Source organism: Ornithorhynchus anatinus, chromosome 10, assembly GCF_004115215.2.
Source record: "Ornithorhynchus anatinus isolate Pmale09 chromosome 10, mOrnAna1.pri.v4, whole genome shotgun sequence".
In the NCBI taxonomy this organism is placed as follows: domain Eukaryota; kingdom Metazoa; phylum Chordata; class Mammalia; order Monotremata; family Ornithorhynchidae; genus Ornithorhynchus; species Ornithorhynchus anatinus.
The window spans coordinates 42,754,884-42,770,195 of NC_041737.1; the positions used below are offsets into that span (position 1 = coordinate 42,754,884).

At 40.9% G+C, this 15,312-nt stretch overlaps 1 protein-coding gene across 16 annotated transcripts in view; it reads right to left on the reverse strand.

The window, feature by feature from the left end:
* The window catches only part of CADPS2 (calcium dependent secretion activator 2), a 371,011-nt gene that overhangs the window by 34,853 nt on the left and 320,846 nt on the right, over positions 1-15,312 (reverse strand). For 15 of the 16 annotated variants that reach the window (XM_029073511.1, XM_029073500.1, XM_029073498.1 and 12 more), the window contains 3 exons: positions 9,725-9,808; positions 9,607-9,639; positions 288-395 (listed from right to left, as the gene is read on the reverse strand). In XM_029073511.1, the coding sequence (XP_028929344.1) occupies positions 288-395; positions 9,607-9,639; positions 9,725-9,808 (225 nt within the window). The remainder of the gene's footprint in view (positions 1-287; positions 396-9,606; positions 9,640-9,724; positions 9,809-15,312) is intronic. The other variant, XM_029073501.1, reaches the window with a different exon arrangement.

Below are 15,312 nucleotides of genomic sequence, written 5' to 3' on the forward strand. Positions count from 1 at the left end.
AAAATGATAATAATCTTGCTTGTTAAAAATTAACCTTAGAAGGTTTTAGACCCTCTCATTCCGACAGAGACAGATCTCATGCAGGAGAGGCAGCCAATTAAGGCTTCCCCTCAGTAGCTGCGGAAACTCTAATAAAAATTATTAACTACATCAAATATGCAGAGCAAAAATGATCAACATGGAAAAAAAACAAGTTCTGATCTGCATGCAGCACACAATCAAAATGTAACTTATCCCTTTGTAACATAACCCTAATGCCAGCATGCCTTGCAGGGGAAGTTACTTACATCAAGCAACTTTTCTATATACATTTCCTCATTGACCTTTTCTCGGAGAATATCCTGGTTTTGCCGGACGAACATAATATAGGTATCCGCGAGATCCATTCCTGGTTTCTGTGTACGGGGAGACAGAGAAAACGATTGGTGAGTCACTGGGTTCAGAGTTTATTTGATCCCAAAGTTTTGAGGGGCTGTTTTGTGCTTTTTGTTAGAATGCTTGAAGATTTCTCAGAGCCCAGTAGCTGAGGGACATTGTCAATCAAAATGAAACCAAATGCATAGAGTTGGTTATTGAAGGTGAAAATGGATGCAGTTTAGAATAAATGATGGGTTACATGTCCCTATTAGATATAATGATTTGGAATGTTTGGATCAAGGTCAGTAGATCCTTACTTAGAGCATGTTGGTTGCCTACATAACAATCTATCAATTGTATTTATTGAACTCTTAGTGAATGGAGAGCACTGTACCAAGCGCTTGTGAGAGTACAGAGTTGGTAAGACACGTTCCCGATCCAAAGCGAGCTTCCAAGTAAAGCGATCGCACAGTTTGAAATTTCTCCTTGTACCATGCCTATTTTTTACTCCAAAGCTTAACAATGGAATATCCGGTTTTAAAGAAACTGGGTAATACTATATTTCTGAATTGGGGCATGTATCAATCACTGTAAACATTCTGTTAATATCAATAACTTCAGCAACATAAAGGCAAAATCAATTAAACACCCACACTGTGTTTACTCTTGCAAGGTAGACTGCTGAGACAATTATTTCAATAATTTGGGGTATGGAGAGAGGAAGCAATGGAGGAACTGAGAAAGTCCCTTTGAGTAAAGAGTGGTATTTTTGGCTTGAAATAACCAAACTCGTGATCCACAATGAATAATTGGCATGTACACTTCCCTTGGTTTGTATAAGGACAAGCACAGTGACAACAGTTTGATATAGTTCATTTTCTCATTTTAGGCCTCAAAAATAAATAGTCTTCTACCTGATTTCTACCAAGGAGTTAGAATATCTAGGAGCAGAGGGTGGACATTAGAAGGGTAGAAATAAAGGACTTAATCTAAATCCTGCTCATAGTCTGAGCATGCTAAACAGACAGTATTTTTAAGCATTGAAAAAGTCATTGCCATTTCCAAATTGTCATTGCTGCTTATAAGCAGTGTGTAACTCATATCCTGGAAAAATCTGGTTAGATTTATAGTTTATTTTTAATCTCTTTTGTACGGCAATCCAATGTCATTATGCAAAATTGGCCCATTCAAGGCAATTTAACTGCCCTATTATGAGTCATATCTGAACACATCTGAATACAAATTGCAGCCATCCTTCAAAATGTAATTGAAGTATGTTTAAAAGGGTAAATATTATGCCAACAAACCACAGTTTGAATTTGTTTTAAATGTGTCCTCCCTGGCCTATCCTTAAAGAATATCCTGATTTTTCCAAATAGAACAGTCCCACAAATATTATCTCATTTTGCATTACCAAAGAAGCTTACAAAGGGAGGAAAAAAAATTAGTCTGCAACTGAAAGGATAATTCAACAAACTGAACTGGATACATATATTTGTAAATGTTTGGACCTATCTGGAGACAGGGAGGGGATAGTTTCCTATAATTCTTGCCAATTCCCATTAAAGATAACAAAAAGTCTTTCAACAATGACATTCTCCTGTGCTAGTCAAACTATCAAAGACCAGTGGTCAAAATGGGAAAATAAATTTTTGCAAGACCTAAAATAATTTAGGATGCAATCTTTTCTTTAAAATAAATAAATAAATCTGTAAACCTTAAGGTGTGTGAATTCACCACTGTCCTGTAAACAATTTACCAAGATAAAAATAAGAGCAAAGGAAACAAAACTGAATTTACACCTTCAAGGTAGGACAACTGAATAGATTGCCTGTTGATATCTCAACTTTCCAAAGAAACACATTCTTGGTTACTCAATCATAGCATCATACCTAAAAAAATAAGTCAAAGCAAAAGATAATGCTTAACTTAGAAGATAGGTCTACTAGGCTGAGTATACTCTTCCCCAATTCACTCATCACGCTAAAAATGATATATGTTAAATCCATTCCAAACCACTTTATCATTTCTCAGACCAAGATTGGGTCATGCTCTTTAGTCCCAATCTAACAGGCAGAAATATGAACATCAGTTTTGAGGGGTGGATGAAATCTGGAAGTTAAACTAAAAACCACCAGTGAAACTTTGTATAAAAGACTTATCTTTGTTCTTGAAGATTTTTTTCTAGAGAGGAAAACCAACATCCTGCAAAAATTAAGTTTCTTGGGTGAAGAGACACTTGCCTTTAAAACAAAGCTGGAAATTATAACATTTCCCATTAGCAACATTTCTGCCTTTATCTTTGAGTTGTTTACCTATTCTTGAAACTGTGACATATGGGAATTTCACACCTAGTGAATATATTTTCATGTAGCTTGTGGCATGAGACTATAATCATTAAAAGAATATACACAAGTAAGAGTAACTGCAACAGCTGGTGACATTTACCAATTAGAATTATGGTTCTTTAAAACACTTTATCCTTCCTTTAGTGCACAAAAGGTAATTAGCTCTGATAAATTGCTGAAAAAGATGTAATTTTCCCTTGAAACAGTTTCTACTTACAATACAAATGAGTGTAGATAAGGAACTTTTTCAGCAGTTCTGGTGCACCTTTCTCTAAGACTTAGTTTCCAGACTAGTGTTAGAGTCACTGCTGTTGATTCCCTTAATGAATATCAATTCATTAGGAAGACAGGCTCATTTTCACCCAATACTTTTGAACACAAGTTGTTTTTTCTTCTATACTTCAAGGAAAGACTGAGATGACATATTTGTTCTTCAGAAGAGGCTGGGTGGCTACAAAGGGGAGTGTTTCCTCTTTAGTATCATATTGATGTGCCAGGACATGTTTTCATGCTCCCAATTCTTTACAGTGGATACTACATTTAAAGCCAAATGCTGAAATGTTAGTATATAACCTAATTCACAAAAAGCAAGAGTTAAAAGCCTGAAGGATTAAATCACATTTGCTCTCTTTTAGATTCTGCTTCCACTTTTCATATCTCCATTTCATTGTATCTTAACTTTTCTATTTTGGGGAGATTTTATCAGCGATAAATCTTTGTGCAAAGCCAGCGATACCTTTGTAATTTTTCATTAGGTTCTGGAAGGAATAACAAGGGATTGATTGTTCCAATTTCCCAGAGGCACAAAGGCCAAAAATAAAGCCCAAATATAATGCTGCCAATAAAAATTCCAGGCAAGGAAATACATCGAGCTAGATTTCTTTCTCACTGGCAACATAAGCAACTCAACACACTGGCAAGTGAGAGAGTTTAAGTACGGGTGTAGACTTTAGTGGATTCTTTCTCGGGTTAATCACTAGTTAACCTGGCAAGATGAGCATGCTGTTTAAAAAGTAAAAAGGAAAAAAAAATCCTTCTTAATTATATGCTGCAAATGCTCTTACTTCCTGCTGCTGCACCTAATCCCACAGGTGCAATTCTTCTCTTTCACCATTCACAGGGAGGTGGGTCCAATCTCTGCAGTCATTTTTCCAGCGACAGATTTAGATACAGAAGAAGCTGCTTAACCTTCCTCTAGAGGTTAATATTACACTAGAAAAACACTGTCATAGTGCCTATTTAACGAGGAGACAAATTTTTAAATACACTCTTCCAGTTTCAAAGATGAACCAGAAGCTACAATACAATTGACTTAATTTGAAAGTGCATTTCTCTTAACCTAGAAAAGCTTGCCTTGCAGCAACAAATCAAGAGCAATAGCTGTGGTACTGTGATTTTTGGGTGTCTGTTGGGTTTTATAACTCAAAGACACACATCAAACCACAAAAGAGTCAGCTTTCCCATTGTCAGAGCGAAATAGCTAGTTTTATAGGGGATGTTCTTTCAACATACATAGTTTAATGTGCTACTTGTAATTTCCATATTTCCACTCTTCTGTTTAAGAATTAGTAGTACCACATAATTGCTCATGAGCGAATATAGGACACATAATTTGTCAATCAATAAATGGTATTTATAGAGTGCTTACTACTACTAATAATAATGGTATTTGTTAATCACATACTATGTGCCAAGCACTGTTCTAAGCGCTGGGGTAGATACAAGGTCATCAGGTTGTCCCATGTGGAGCTCACAGTGTTACTCTCCATTTACAGAAGAGGTAACTGAGGCACAGAGGAGTAAGTGACTTGCCCAAGGTCACACAGCAGACAAGTGGTGGAACTGGGATTAAAGATAATAATAATAATTTTGGTATTTGTTAAGTGCTTACTATGTGCCGAGCACTGTTCTAAGCGCTGGGGTAGACACAAGGGAATCAGGTTGTCCCACGTGGGGCTCACAGTCTTAATCCCCATTTTACAGATGAGGTAACTGAGGCACCGAGAAGTTAAGTGACTTGCCCAAAGTCACACAGCTGACAAGTGGCCGAGCCGCAATTTGAACTCATGACCTCTGACTCCAAAGCCCATGCTCTTTCCACTGAGCCACGCTGCTTCTCTAGAACCCACGTCCTCTGACTCCCAAGCCCGTGTTCTTTCTACTAAGTCATCCTGCTTCTCTAAATGCGGAGCACTGTACTAAGCACTTGGGAGAATGCAATATAACAGATTTGGTAAACATCAAAAGCACTAAAAATAATAATGATAATAATAATTGTGGTGCTTGTTAAACTCTTACTTTGTGCCAGGTACTGTACTGAGTGCTGGGGTAGATACAAGACAATTGGGTTGGATCCAGTCTCTGTCCCACATGAGGCTCCCAGTCTTAATCATTATTTTACAGATGAGGAAACTATGGCACAGAGAAGTGAAGTGACTTGCCTAAGGTCACATAGTAGACAAATGGTGGATCCGGGATTAGAACCAAGGTCCTCTGACTCCCAGGCCTGTGTTCTTTCCACTACACCATGTGGCTTCTCTAGTGAAGACAATCAAAAATTAAATGCCATGGGAGACTCTTTTTCCTCTAAAGGTTCATTAAATGCATCTCCATTAAGTGAAATTATCCAATGAAATGACTAAGCATCTTACATGATTTCAATATTTTAGGAAACATCAATCATTTAGTGGTATTTATTGAGCACTTGCAAGAACTTCTATTTGGACTCAATGGAGGGGTGGGAGGAGGGGGACAAGCTGTGTTATCTGGGCCATTTGAAGCTCTTTTGAAGTTGACGTATCACTTCTGGATGAGACACACTTTGTGGTTCTCGGCTGGAGAGCTGATGGTCCTCAGCTGGGTTTCACCTCAACTCTCCCCAAGGGACACTCTCAGCCTGGTTTATCAGATAGCCATGATGAAAAGACTTACAACTGTAGATGGTTTGGTGTTAAAACAGTCCTGGGCATTTTGGTCGAAAGTCTGGAGGGGAAGAAGAAGGGTTTGGGGCAGTGCTGGAGGGATGGTGGTTGGGGAGTGGAGGCAGGGGAAAGGGAGAAGCCTGTAAATGAATAAGGATGGGGGAAACAAGACTTGTGGCTTCTGGGAATACCCTCTCTCCCCTTAATGCCCTGGTAGTCATATGGCATATAGGTGGCACAGTAACTCTCCGACCACTGGGAAGGGGTCTGAGAGTGCACTACTGCTTATGTCGGACATTCTGGGGGACCAGTGGATGGTTGACAGAGGCAGGTTATCCTGGATGAGCTCCTCGATGAAGGGGAGCGTGTATCCTTCTCAAAACCAGTGGCCTAGTGGATAGAGCATGGACCTGGGAGTCAGAAAAATCTGGGTTCTAATTCTGGATCCGCCACTTGCTTGCTGTGTGACCCTGAGCAAGTCACTTCACTTTTCAATGCCTCAGTTACCTCATCTGTAAAATGGGAATTAGGACTGTGAGCCCTACGTGGGACATGGACTGTGTCCAATCTGATAACTCTGTATCTACCCCAGTGCTTAGAACAGTGCCTGGCACGTAATAAGCTCTTAACAAATACCATTTAAAAAACCACACCCATTCAAGTCAGAAGGAATTCTGCCTTGGGGATTCTCTATCGGGGCAGTGAAATGCTCATTTGAATGGACAGCGATCCCTAGATCTCCACAATTTTTAAAATTGGTTTTTGTTAAGTGCTTACTACATGCCTGACACTGTACTGAGAGCTGGGGTAGATACAAGCTAATCAGGTAGGACACAGTCCATGTCCCACATGGGGCTCACAGTCTTAATCTCCATAAGCTCATTGTGAGCGGGGAATGTGTCTTATATTGTTGTATTGTACTCTCCCAAGTGCTTAGTACAGTGCTCTGTACTGTACAGTAAGCACTCAATAAACACAATTAACTGATGGACTGATTATACAGATGAGGTAACTGAGGAACAGAGAAGTGAAGTGCCTTGCCCAAGCACAGCAGACAATTGGCTGAGCTGGGATTAGAACCCAGGTCCTTTGGACTTGCAGTCTGTGCTCTATTCACTAGGTCGCAATGCTTCTTATCCCTTGGTAGTCTTTCCTATCCCTAATTCCTAGTAACCTGCAACATTTCCACCATCCCATTTTGCCTGTGAATTCTAATAGCCTACATGGATACCCCTTGTTTGGGAGCTTACAGTCCAGAAAAGATAAGCTTTATTAGTCCTTCCCTCATTTACCCAAATCTCCCCTTCTGTTTCCCTACTCTGGTGCTGTTTCTTTCCTATGTAAAATGAAAGTTATCTGTGACCCTGCTGAGGGTTCTGACTGGTTTAGAGTTGGGCTCAAGGAGAGGACTGGCTGGGAGGGTTGGGCCAAAAGTAGAAATTGAGACAAAGGGAGGGTCAAGAAGGGGGAAGAGGAATGGGAAGAGGATAAGGAGCCAGGGAAGCAAGAGGGCTGGGGTCTCAGAGCTTGGAGGTGTCAGGTAAGGTGGAGAGAGGAGAATGGCAGAGCAGATTCTGGGGAGAGTTCCACTGCAGAGAGGAGTGGGGCGGGCCAAGAGACTTGATCAGGGAGCCAGAACACTGCCAGGCCAAGGACATGGAGAGGTGGGGTTAACTGTGACCATGGTTGACAAAGTTCTCAGCGAATGGTGGGGATTACACTGGGATCTTCATTAAACTTCATGTGGATTTCTTTTCAGCTGAGATTAAGTAAATTTTCCATTCCAGGTCCACAAGCTTATGGTTTAAATATAAATTGGATATAAAGAGTGGATAAGTTAGACTTTCACTCTTGTGAGCATCAGAAGGCATTCATGTGTCTAGATCACAGAGAAGAGGTGATTTGTTAGCAGCATTAAAGAGTAACAGAAACTTATATCTCCCCAACCATTATACATTATAAATTTCCTCACTCCACATAACCTCAAATATCTTTTCCTCATTGTGTGTTAAGAGAAAGAGAGAAAGTGAGAATATAAAAGGGAGAGCAAGAGAGGAGAGCTATATACACACCTATGTGCCTACAGAGACTAAATCACCAGGGACAGGATTATCTGGTCCCCATGTTCAGTCTGGCTCTCATTCTGACGTAAAGGGCTGAATGTACTTTTGGCCATACCCAAGTGGCAAACAGTATCAGTAAATAAGTGAAGGAGCAATATCTTTGCTCCAACTGCAACTGTATGCTAGGTGTGTATGGTGACATCTAGACTGTAAACTTGTTATGGGCACAGAACATGTCTGTTAATTCTTTCGTAGTGTACTCTCCCAAGAGCTTAGTACAATGCTCTGCACGTAGTAAGTGCTCAATAAACATGACTGATTGACCTAAATGAAATATGGCAACATTTTGGGGGTCCTTTGGTTCCATGTTGATAAATATCCACTCTTCTCTGCTCGCCTCCCTCCAGTGTCATAAAGAAGCAATGTAGTCTAGTACAAAATGCATGGGCCTCAGAGTTAGAGGACATGGGTTTTAATTTAGCCTTTGTTACTTGCCTGCCTGGGACCTCGGGCAAGTTAATTAACTTCTCTGTGCCTCTGTTTTCTCATCTGTCAAATGGGGATTTAAATACTGGCTCTTCCTCCCCCAGACTGTGAACCCCTTATGGGAGAGGAAACTGTGTCTGGTCTGATGATCCTATAACTTCCCCCAGCACTTAGCAGAGTGCTTGGCACAATTACCACAATGATTATTAGCATTATCATTGATGGCATGGAATGACCTGTCAGAGGTATGAGTTATATCTTTAGCTTTTTTAGTTCGAAAAAGCTCTTGATGGATGAAGACTTGATAATGCTTGGATTGTTCACATGGCAAGAACCACAGAGCATGGAAATAACATATGTTTCCCTCATTGTTTTAATTTTCAGTTGAAGTACTTTTTTCCAAATGGGTATCCATGGGCTCTCTGAAGTACACCCAGTTGATGAAAAACTTGTGCAAGAAAAATTATTAGTATGATTAGCAGTACTGCATCTCATTCTTTGATTTCACATCAATACTGTAGTGCCCTGCTTTCATACTCCCCAGACACTAGCTAACTGAGTTCAGTTATCAGCATGGCTTAGAGGACAGAGCACAGGCCTGGGAGTTGGAAGCTCATGGGTTCTAATCCTAGCTCCTCCACTTGTCTGCTCTGTGGCCTTGGGTAAATCACTGCACTTCTCTTTGCCTCAGTTGCTTAATCTGTAAAGTGGGGACTGAGACTGTGAGCCCCACAAGGGACGGGAATTGGGTCCAACCTGATTTGCTTGTAACTACCCCAGTGCTTCGTATAGTGCCGGGCACATAGTAAGGACTTAACAAACACCACAATTATTATTATTATTATTGTTACATATTTATCCTGGGGTAATTGAGGCTCCCTGATCTCATGATCTCCCTGAAAGTTTCTAGGTTACAGGTTTCTGCCTCAAAGCTGGAAAAACACAATGAGAATAACTTTTCTAAGCTTTGTTTGGAGGATTAGTAGTTGTTTATAATAATAATAATAGTAATGGTATTTGTAAAGCATTTAATATGTGCCAAGCACCGTTCTAAACTCTGAGGTAGATACAAGGTAACAGGTTGTCCCACATGGACTTACAGTCTTAATCTCCATTTTACAGATGAAGTAACTGAGGCACAGAGAAATTAAGTGGCTTGCCTAAGGTCACACAGCAGACAAAGTGGCAAAGCCGAGATTAAAACCCACGTCCTCTGTCTACCAAGCCCTTTCCACTAAGGCACGTTGGAGATCCTGTTTTCTTTAAGGGCCACGGTAGTTACTGGACAATCTGAACCAAAGCTCTCATGCACCTTCTCTAAATACAAAACAAAGACAACAAAAATGCACTACAGTCCATTATTTAAAAACTCATTTAAAGAAAGCATTAGGGGTAAAAAAAATATATATATATGTATATATGTATACTTACTGGAACATCCACATATTTTGCAGCTGCTTTCACCTTAAACAGGAGAGAAATAATTAGTGTAAATTGTTGGCTTTGCGCTGAAACAGAATATAATGGAAGAAAAGTCATTAATACTTACCGTGAAGGACAGAATGGATGAAAAAAAAGTGCCTTCATCATACCTGGACAGTTTGGACAGCACCCCTTCTAACACAGAAACTAACTATGAAAAAAATGAAAGTAAAGGTGGTTAGGTCTATTTGGATAGTTACAAAGAATCACACACATAACCTTAGACTCTACCGTTTCTCCTACGTAATTCACTTGAATGTCCTTCTCCACTTCTATAAACTTCTTGTGGGCAGGCATTGTGTCTACCACCACTATTGTATAGCTCTTTGTGGCAGGGAATGTATTTGATGTTATATTATACTCTCCCAAGTGCTTAGCACGGTGCTTTGCACACAATAAGTGCTCAATAAATATCACACACACACATACACACACTTTCTCTCTGCCCACACCCTGCCAGAAAATATTTTTGGGCTGAGAAGGAACAGCTAGAGAAGTGTCAGCTTCCACTCTGAGTCATGCCCCACTTGCTGGTAACAGACTGAACCTTGACTCGGTTCCATGGTAAAACTCCCTATTACTCCCTTAATCATCCACTTCAAATGTGCGGCATCCAGGACTTCCCGTTTCAAAGAGAAGCAGTGTTGCCTAGTGGAAAGAGCACAGATCTGGGAATCAAAAGGACCTGGGTTCCAAACCCAGTTCTACCAATTGCTTGCCGTGTGACCTTGGGCAAGTCACTTCACTTCTGTGCTCAGTTTCCTTAACTCTAAAATGGGATAGCTGTTCTCCCTCCTACTTAAACTGTGAGCCCCATGTGAAACATGGACTGCATCCTGCCTGATTAACTTGTACCTATCCCAGCGCTTAGAATAGTGTTTGACACATACTAAGGGCTTAACAAATACCACAGAAAAAACAAGCCTGGAATGGAACACAAAATGCTCTCTAAATGGAGTGGGGCATTTCAAATGATTATTGAGTCTCTTGGCTCGACTGAAAAATCCTTAAAAAATCTCTAGACCCTCTGACTTCCACCGAGATAGCAGAGTGAAATTAAACTCAATGATTCCATGCTCCTATTCCTTTCCTGCATGCCCACAAAAGGATAATTTTTCTGGAAACCTTCTTGGCATCTACAGTGGAGGAAGTGAAAGAAAGAAAACTGAGGAAGAGTGTGAAATTTGTGATTAATTTCAGGCATAATTCAATATTATTTTTTTTTAATACCCGATCATGCTAATGGCTACTTACCCATCAACCAATGGTATTTACTGAGCACTTACTTTGTGCCCAGCACTCTACTAAGCGCTTGGGAGAGTACAACACAACAGAGTGGTAGACATGTTCCCTACCCACAGGGAGCTTATATTAACACCTCTCTTTGAAATTAAGATGTAATTTCCCATCAATATCCCTCCACTTCCCAAAGCAGGAGTTCAGGTGTCCCAAAATCTAATACAGAGAAGAAATGAGAAGTTTGCTGATCTTTTGTTCACACAGCAGCATCACCATCGAGACCTGAGCAGTCCTAAGGTTATGGCTTATTAGACTTAGGTAGCTGCAGAACTATGAGAGCTATACAATAGTGCCTGAATTAATGTTAAATTCACATTTAAGCACCACAGAAATGAAAAGCATTCATGCATGGCCTCCCAGTATTTATAAGATGATGTAAGAAAACAGAAATCAGGAGTCACAAGAGGTTCTCACTTAAAGTTCCTGCCCTGAATTTCTCCTAAAGAGGAAGAAAAGATTTGTCCAAAACAGCAGACCTAAGGGGCCAGAATGGTAAAAACTATAAAATCCAAAACCACTCACAATTAAAAGTTGAACTCCAGTTCCTTCCTACCCATTGCGATTCCCACCCAATCATGGCCAGCCAGACTAACTGATGAGCTATGTACCTTGCCCAGAAGGCTTTTACCCCAGGGGTGTGCCCAGTCAGGGGAAGGGGATTCCACATCTAATGGCCCTCTGTGGAAAACATCGTGTCTCACGTAACTCTAATCTTCAGAGCAAGCATGTTGTTGGTATCTCATTTGTCATGAGGAGAAAGACAATCTTTAAGTAACCAGAATAAGGCTGGATGAACTCACATAAGGCTGCCCTACAGTCAAATGAAAGAGTTTGATGAGCACATGTGCATGTAAGTGATGTACGTATGTATGCACAGTGTGGTTGTTTCGGACAAACAAATACACTCTTTTATCCCTGAATGGCTTTAAAAGCAAAGCCACTATCCAAAAGTTGTCAAAGGCGGGCTCTTAATCTAAATTAGTTAAATTACAAATGAATGGTGCTAAAGAGCATGTTAAGGGAATCCAGTGGGGAAGGAGAAGATGCCAAAAAGCCCTGCTAGGTGCCAAAAAGCCCTGCTAGGTGCCAAAAAGCCTTGCTAGGTGCCAAGAAAACCTGGTTCAAGAACACAATTTCCCTATTTTACCAACCATCTTTGGTGTGGGAAGGCAGCGGGATGCTCTGCCAGAGGGACTCTGACTGGCAGTCTCTGAATAGCCAGCTTCAACTGCTAGATCCGCGTGTCATAACGCTCTTTCCTCTCTGAGTGTTGAGAGCATCTCCTCATAGTGTTCTGTGCTGCTAATGGTCCCTAGAGTGAACCAGCCGCAGCAGGCGCTCATTGCTTACATGGCAGTGAACAGCTCTGCTTCCCCTAGGACAACACCGGCTTTGCCCTCCTGTTCACTCACAAATGCTTTTCTGCCCCAGATTATCCTTAAAGCACTTATGGAAGGGAGAGATAATTTTAGAACTAAGCTCTATCCCATCCCACAATAAAATTTTTTTTTAAACCAATGCATGTTGGTACAGAGCCTCGAGAGCTCAAATAAATCCTCAGCTCTGTCACTGTGTCTTTAACTGCTTCCTGTGAATTTTCTCTGTACAGCTCAGGGAATATACAAATACTTCTGGGTTTGCCTTGGGCTTGCTGCTCTCCAGAGGACATCGGGCTGAAATGAAACACTGCGGTCTCTTTGTCTCAGTGTCTGTATTGTTGATGCAGTTTACCGGGTTTGTTTAATAATATTTTAGTGGCTACAGTCTTCCTAGGCAATTACGTGCTTTACATCTGCTACCTTGGGTCTTAGTGGAATGGGTAACAAGCAACTCTACTCTTCTAGGAAGAGTTCTGATGTGAGTGAAATGCAGAACACATCAAATGAAAACCACTTTGGAAATTTCATTTTTGATTAGATCAGAAAGGGTTCAATCAGGGGCAAGAGCATACTTGTAAAAGCATGTGAAGGAGAAGTTTATAGGAGCTCCGGTTTCAGGGTTCCACAATAATCTAAATTGGGATGCAAAGACACGGGGAGCAAAAATAGTTGATATTTGCCTGAGATTACCCCCAACCCCACTCTCCCCAATTCCCAAAAAGCTGTTTGGAACTAATCACTGAAATGAAACAAGTTCTTGCTTTTGGGCTAGGTGATCTTTTTCTATGTGTATCATTGAGGAAATAAACAAAATTTATATGAAAAACTACTATGGCTCTTTCCTTTGTGTTCTTTATGCTTTGTTTTGTAATAAGCGCCAGGATCACTAGAGAGACTCCTAAATGCCCTGTGACTGAGATGGATAATAAAATCTCTACTAGCTACAAGAATTCAGGATACTCTTCTTGGAAAGGGAAGACTGAAGCTGCAGCTGTGGGCTGTTAGGGCTTGGATTTAACCGTGAGGAATCGGAAACTCTGCTCCTGTAGCCACAATGCCTTACTGCTCCAGTGGTATTTATTATCATCCTCTTCTATTGTTTTTATGTTGTTTTGTTTCACCTTTCCTCAGGTGCCTCTTGCTAATCGCCCCCTCCAAACTCCCACCCTACCCAGTCCCCTGGGGGCCAGGGACTGTATCTAATTCTCACCTGTGTACTTTCTTTAAACACTTAGTACAGTGCCTTGCCCACAATAGGCACTTAATAAATACTCTTACTACTACTTCTACTATTGCTACTTCTACAACCATTACTCCTTCTCATAATAATAATAATAATAATAATGTTGGTATTTGTTTAGCGCTTACTTTGTGCAGAGCACTGTTCTAAGCGCTGGGGAAGATACAGGGTAATCAGGTTGTCCCACGTGAGGCTCACAGTCTTCATCCCCATTTTACAGATGAGGTAACTGAAGCACAGAGAAGTTAAGTGACTTGCCCACAGTCACACAGCTGACAAGCGGCAGAGCCAGGATTCGAACCCATGACCTCTGACTCCCAAGCTCGGGCTCTTTCCACTGAGCCACGCTGCTTCCCACGCTGCTCATGGCAAAGGTGTCCTATGTACTTAATATATACTCTTACTACTACTATTTCTACTTCTCTTACGCAAAAGTGTACTACACACTTAATATTCTTATACTATTACTGCTACTACTACTGCTGCTACTATTATTGATACTACTCCTTCTATTACCACTTCTACTGCTGCTGCTACTATTACCGCTCTCACCATTACTATCAGTATAACTATGACTCCTTCCCGTCTTCTGGCAAAGAATGTCCTTTGTGCCTTGGAGTGAACAATGGGATGACCCACAAGATGCACTTTAGCTTTCTGTTTACCCCTCGCAACCATGCGTCAACCCTCACCAATTTTCTACCTTGGAGTCTCTCCCCAGAGCTAACTCTGAGAGAGAGTACTGGGACCTGAAGGATGGGGCTCAGGTGACTAGAAATACCACTGGATATTTCCTCTTGCTCTCAGTATGCCTTTGGGATTTTGCCAGTTTTTTGTTTCACTATTTTCATCTGCAAAACCTGTTGTTTCCAAGCCACCTCCTATGGACATAGAACCATAGGACCAAGGAGCTAGGGAGGACCACAGTGTGCATGCTATCTCTTACCTTCTCTCAGTCAATCATATTTAGTGAATGCTTACTATGTGCACAACACTCTACTTATAGGAGTACAATATAACAGAGTTGGTAGACATGTTCCCTGCCCACAATAAGTTTATAGTATGGAGGAGGAGACAGATAATAATAATAATAATTAATAATAGTATTTGTTAAGAACTTACTATTTGTCAAGCACTGTTCTAAGTGCTGGGGTAGATGGTTAGGGTAGGTAGGATGGTTAGGCTGGGGTAGATACAAATTAATCAGGTTCGACACAGTCCCTATCCCACATGGGGCTCACACTTTTAATCCCCATTTTAAAGATGAGCTAACTGAGGTCCAGAGAAGTAAAGTGATTTGCCCAAGGTCACACAGCAGACAAATGGTGGAGTCGGAATTAGAACCCAGGACCTTCTGATTCCCAGGCCTGTGCTTTAGCCACGAAGCAAGGCTGCTTCTCAGCATACATAAATAAATTATGGATAATTTATTTAGTGCCGTGGGGCTGAGGGAGGGATGAATAAAGGGTGCAAATCCAAGTCACCAGGTGTGAAATGCCCTAAACTCGATCAAAGGTGGAAGGACACCTAAAACAGAAGCCTGGAGGAGAAGATGCCACATCCTCTCTTATTGGGTCATCTCTCTGAAGGAAGAAATTATACCATCCCTTTATTCTGTACTTCCCAAACATCTAACATAGTGAAATGCACCCAGTGAGCATTCAATAAACGTTCTACATCCCCTCTCAAGGGTTGAACAGATGCTGTAATCCACTACCTGTACAGAAATTGACACTA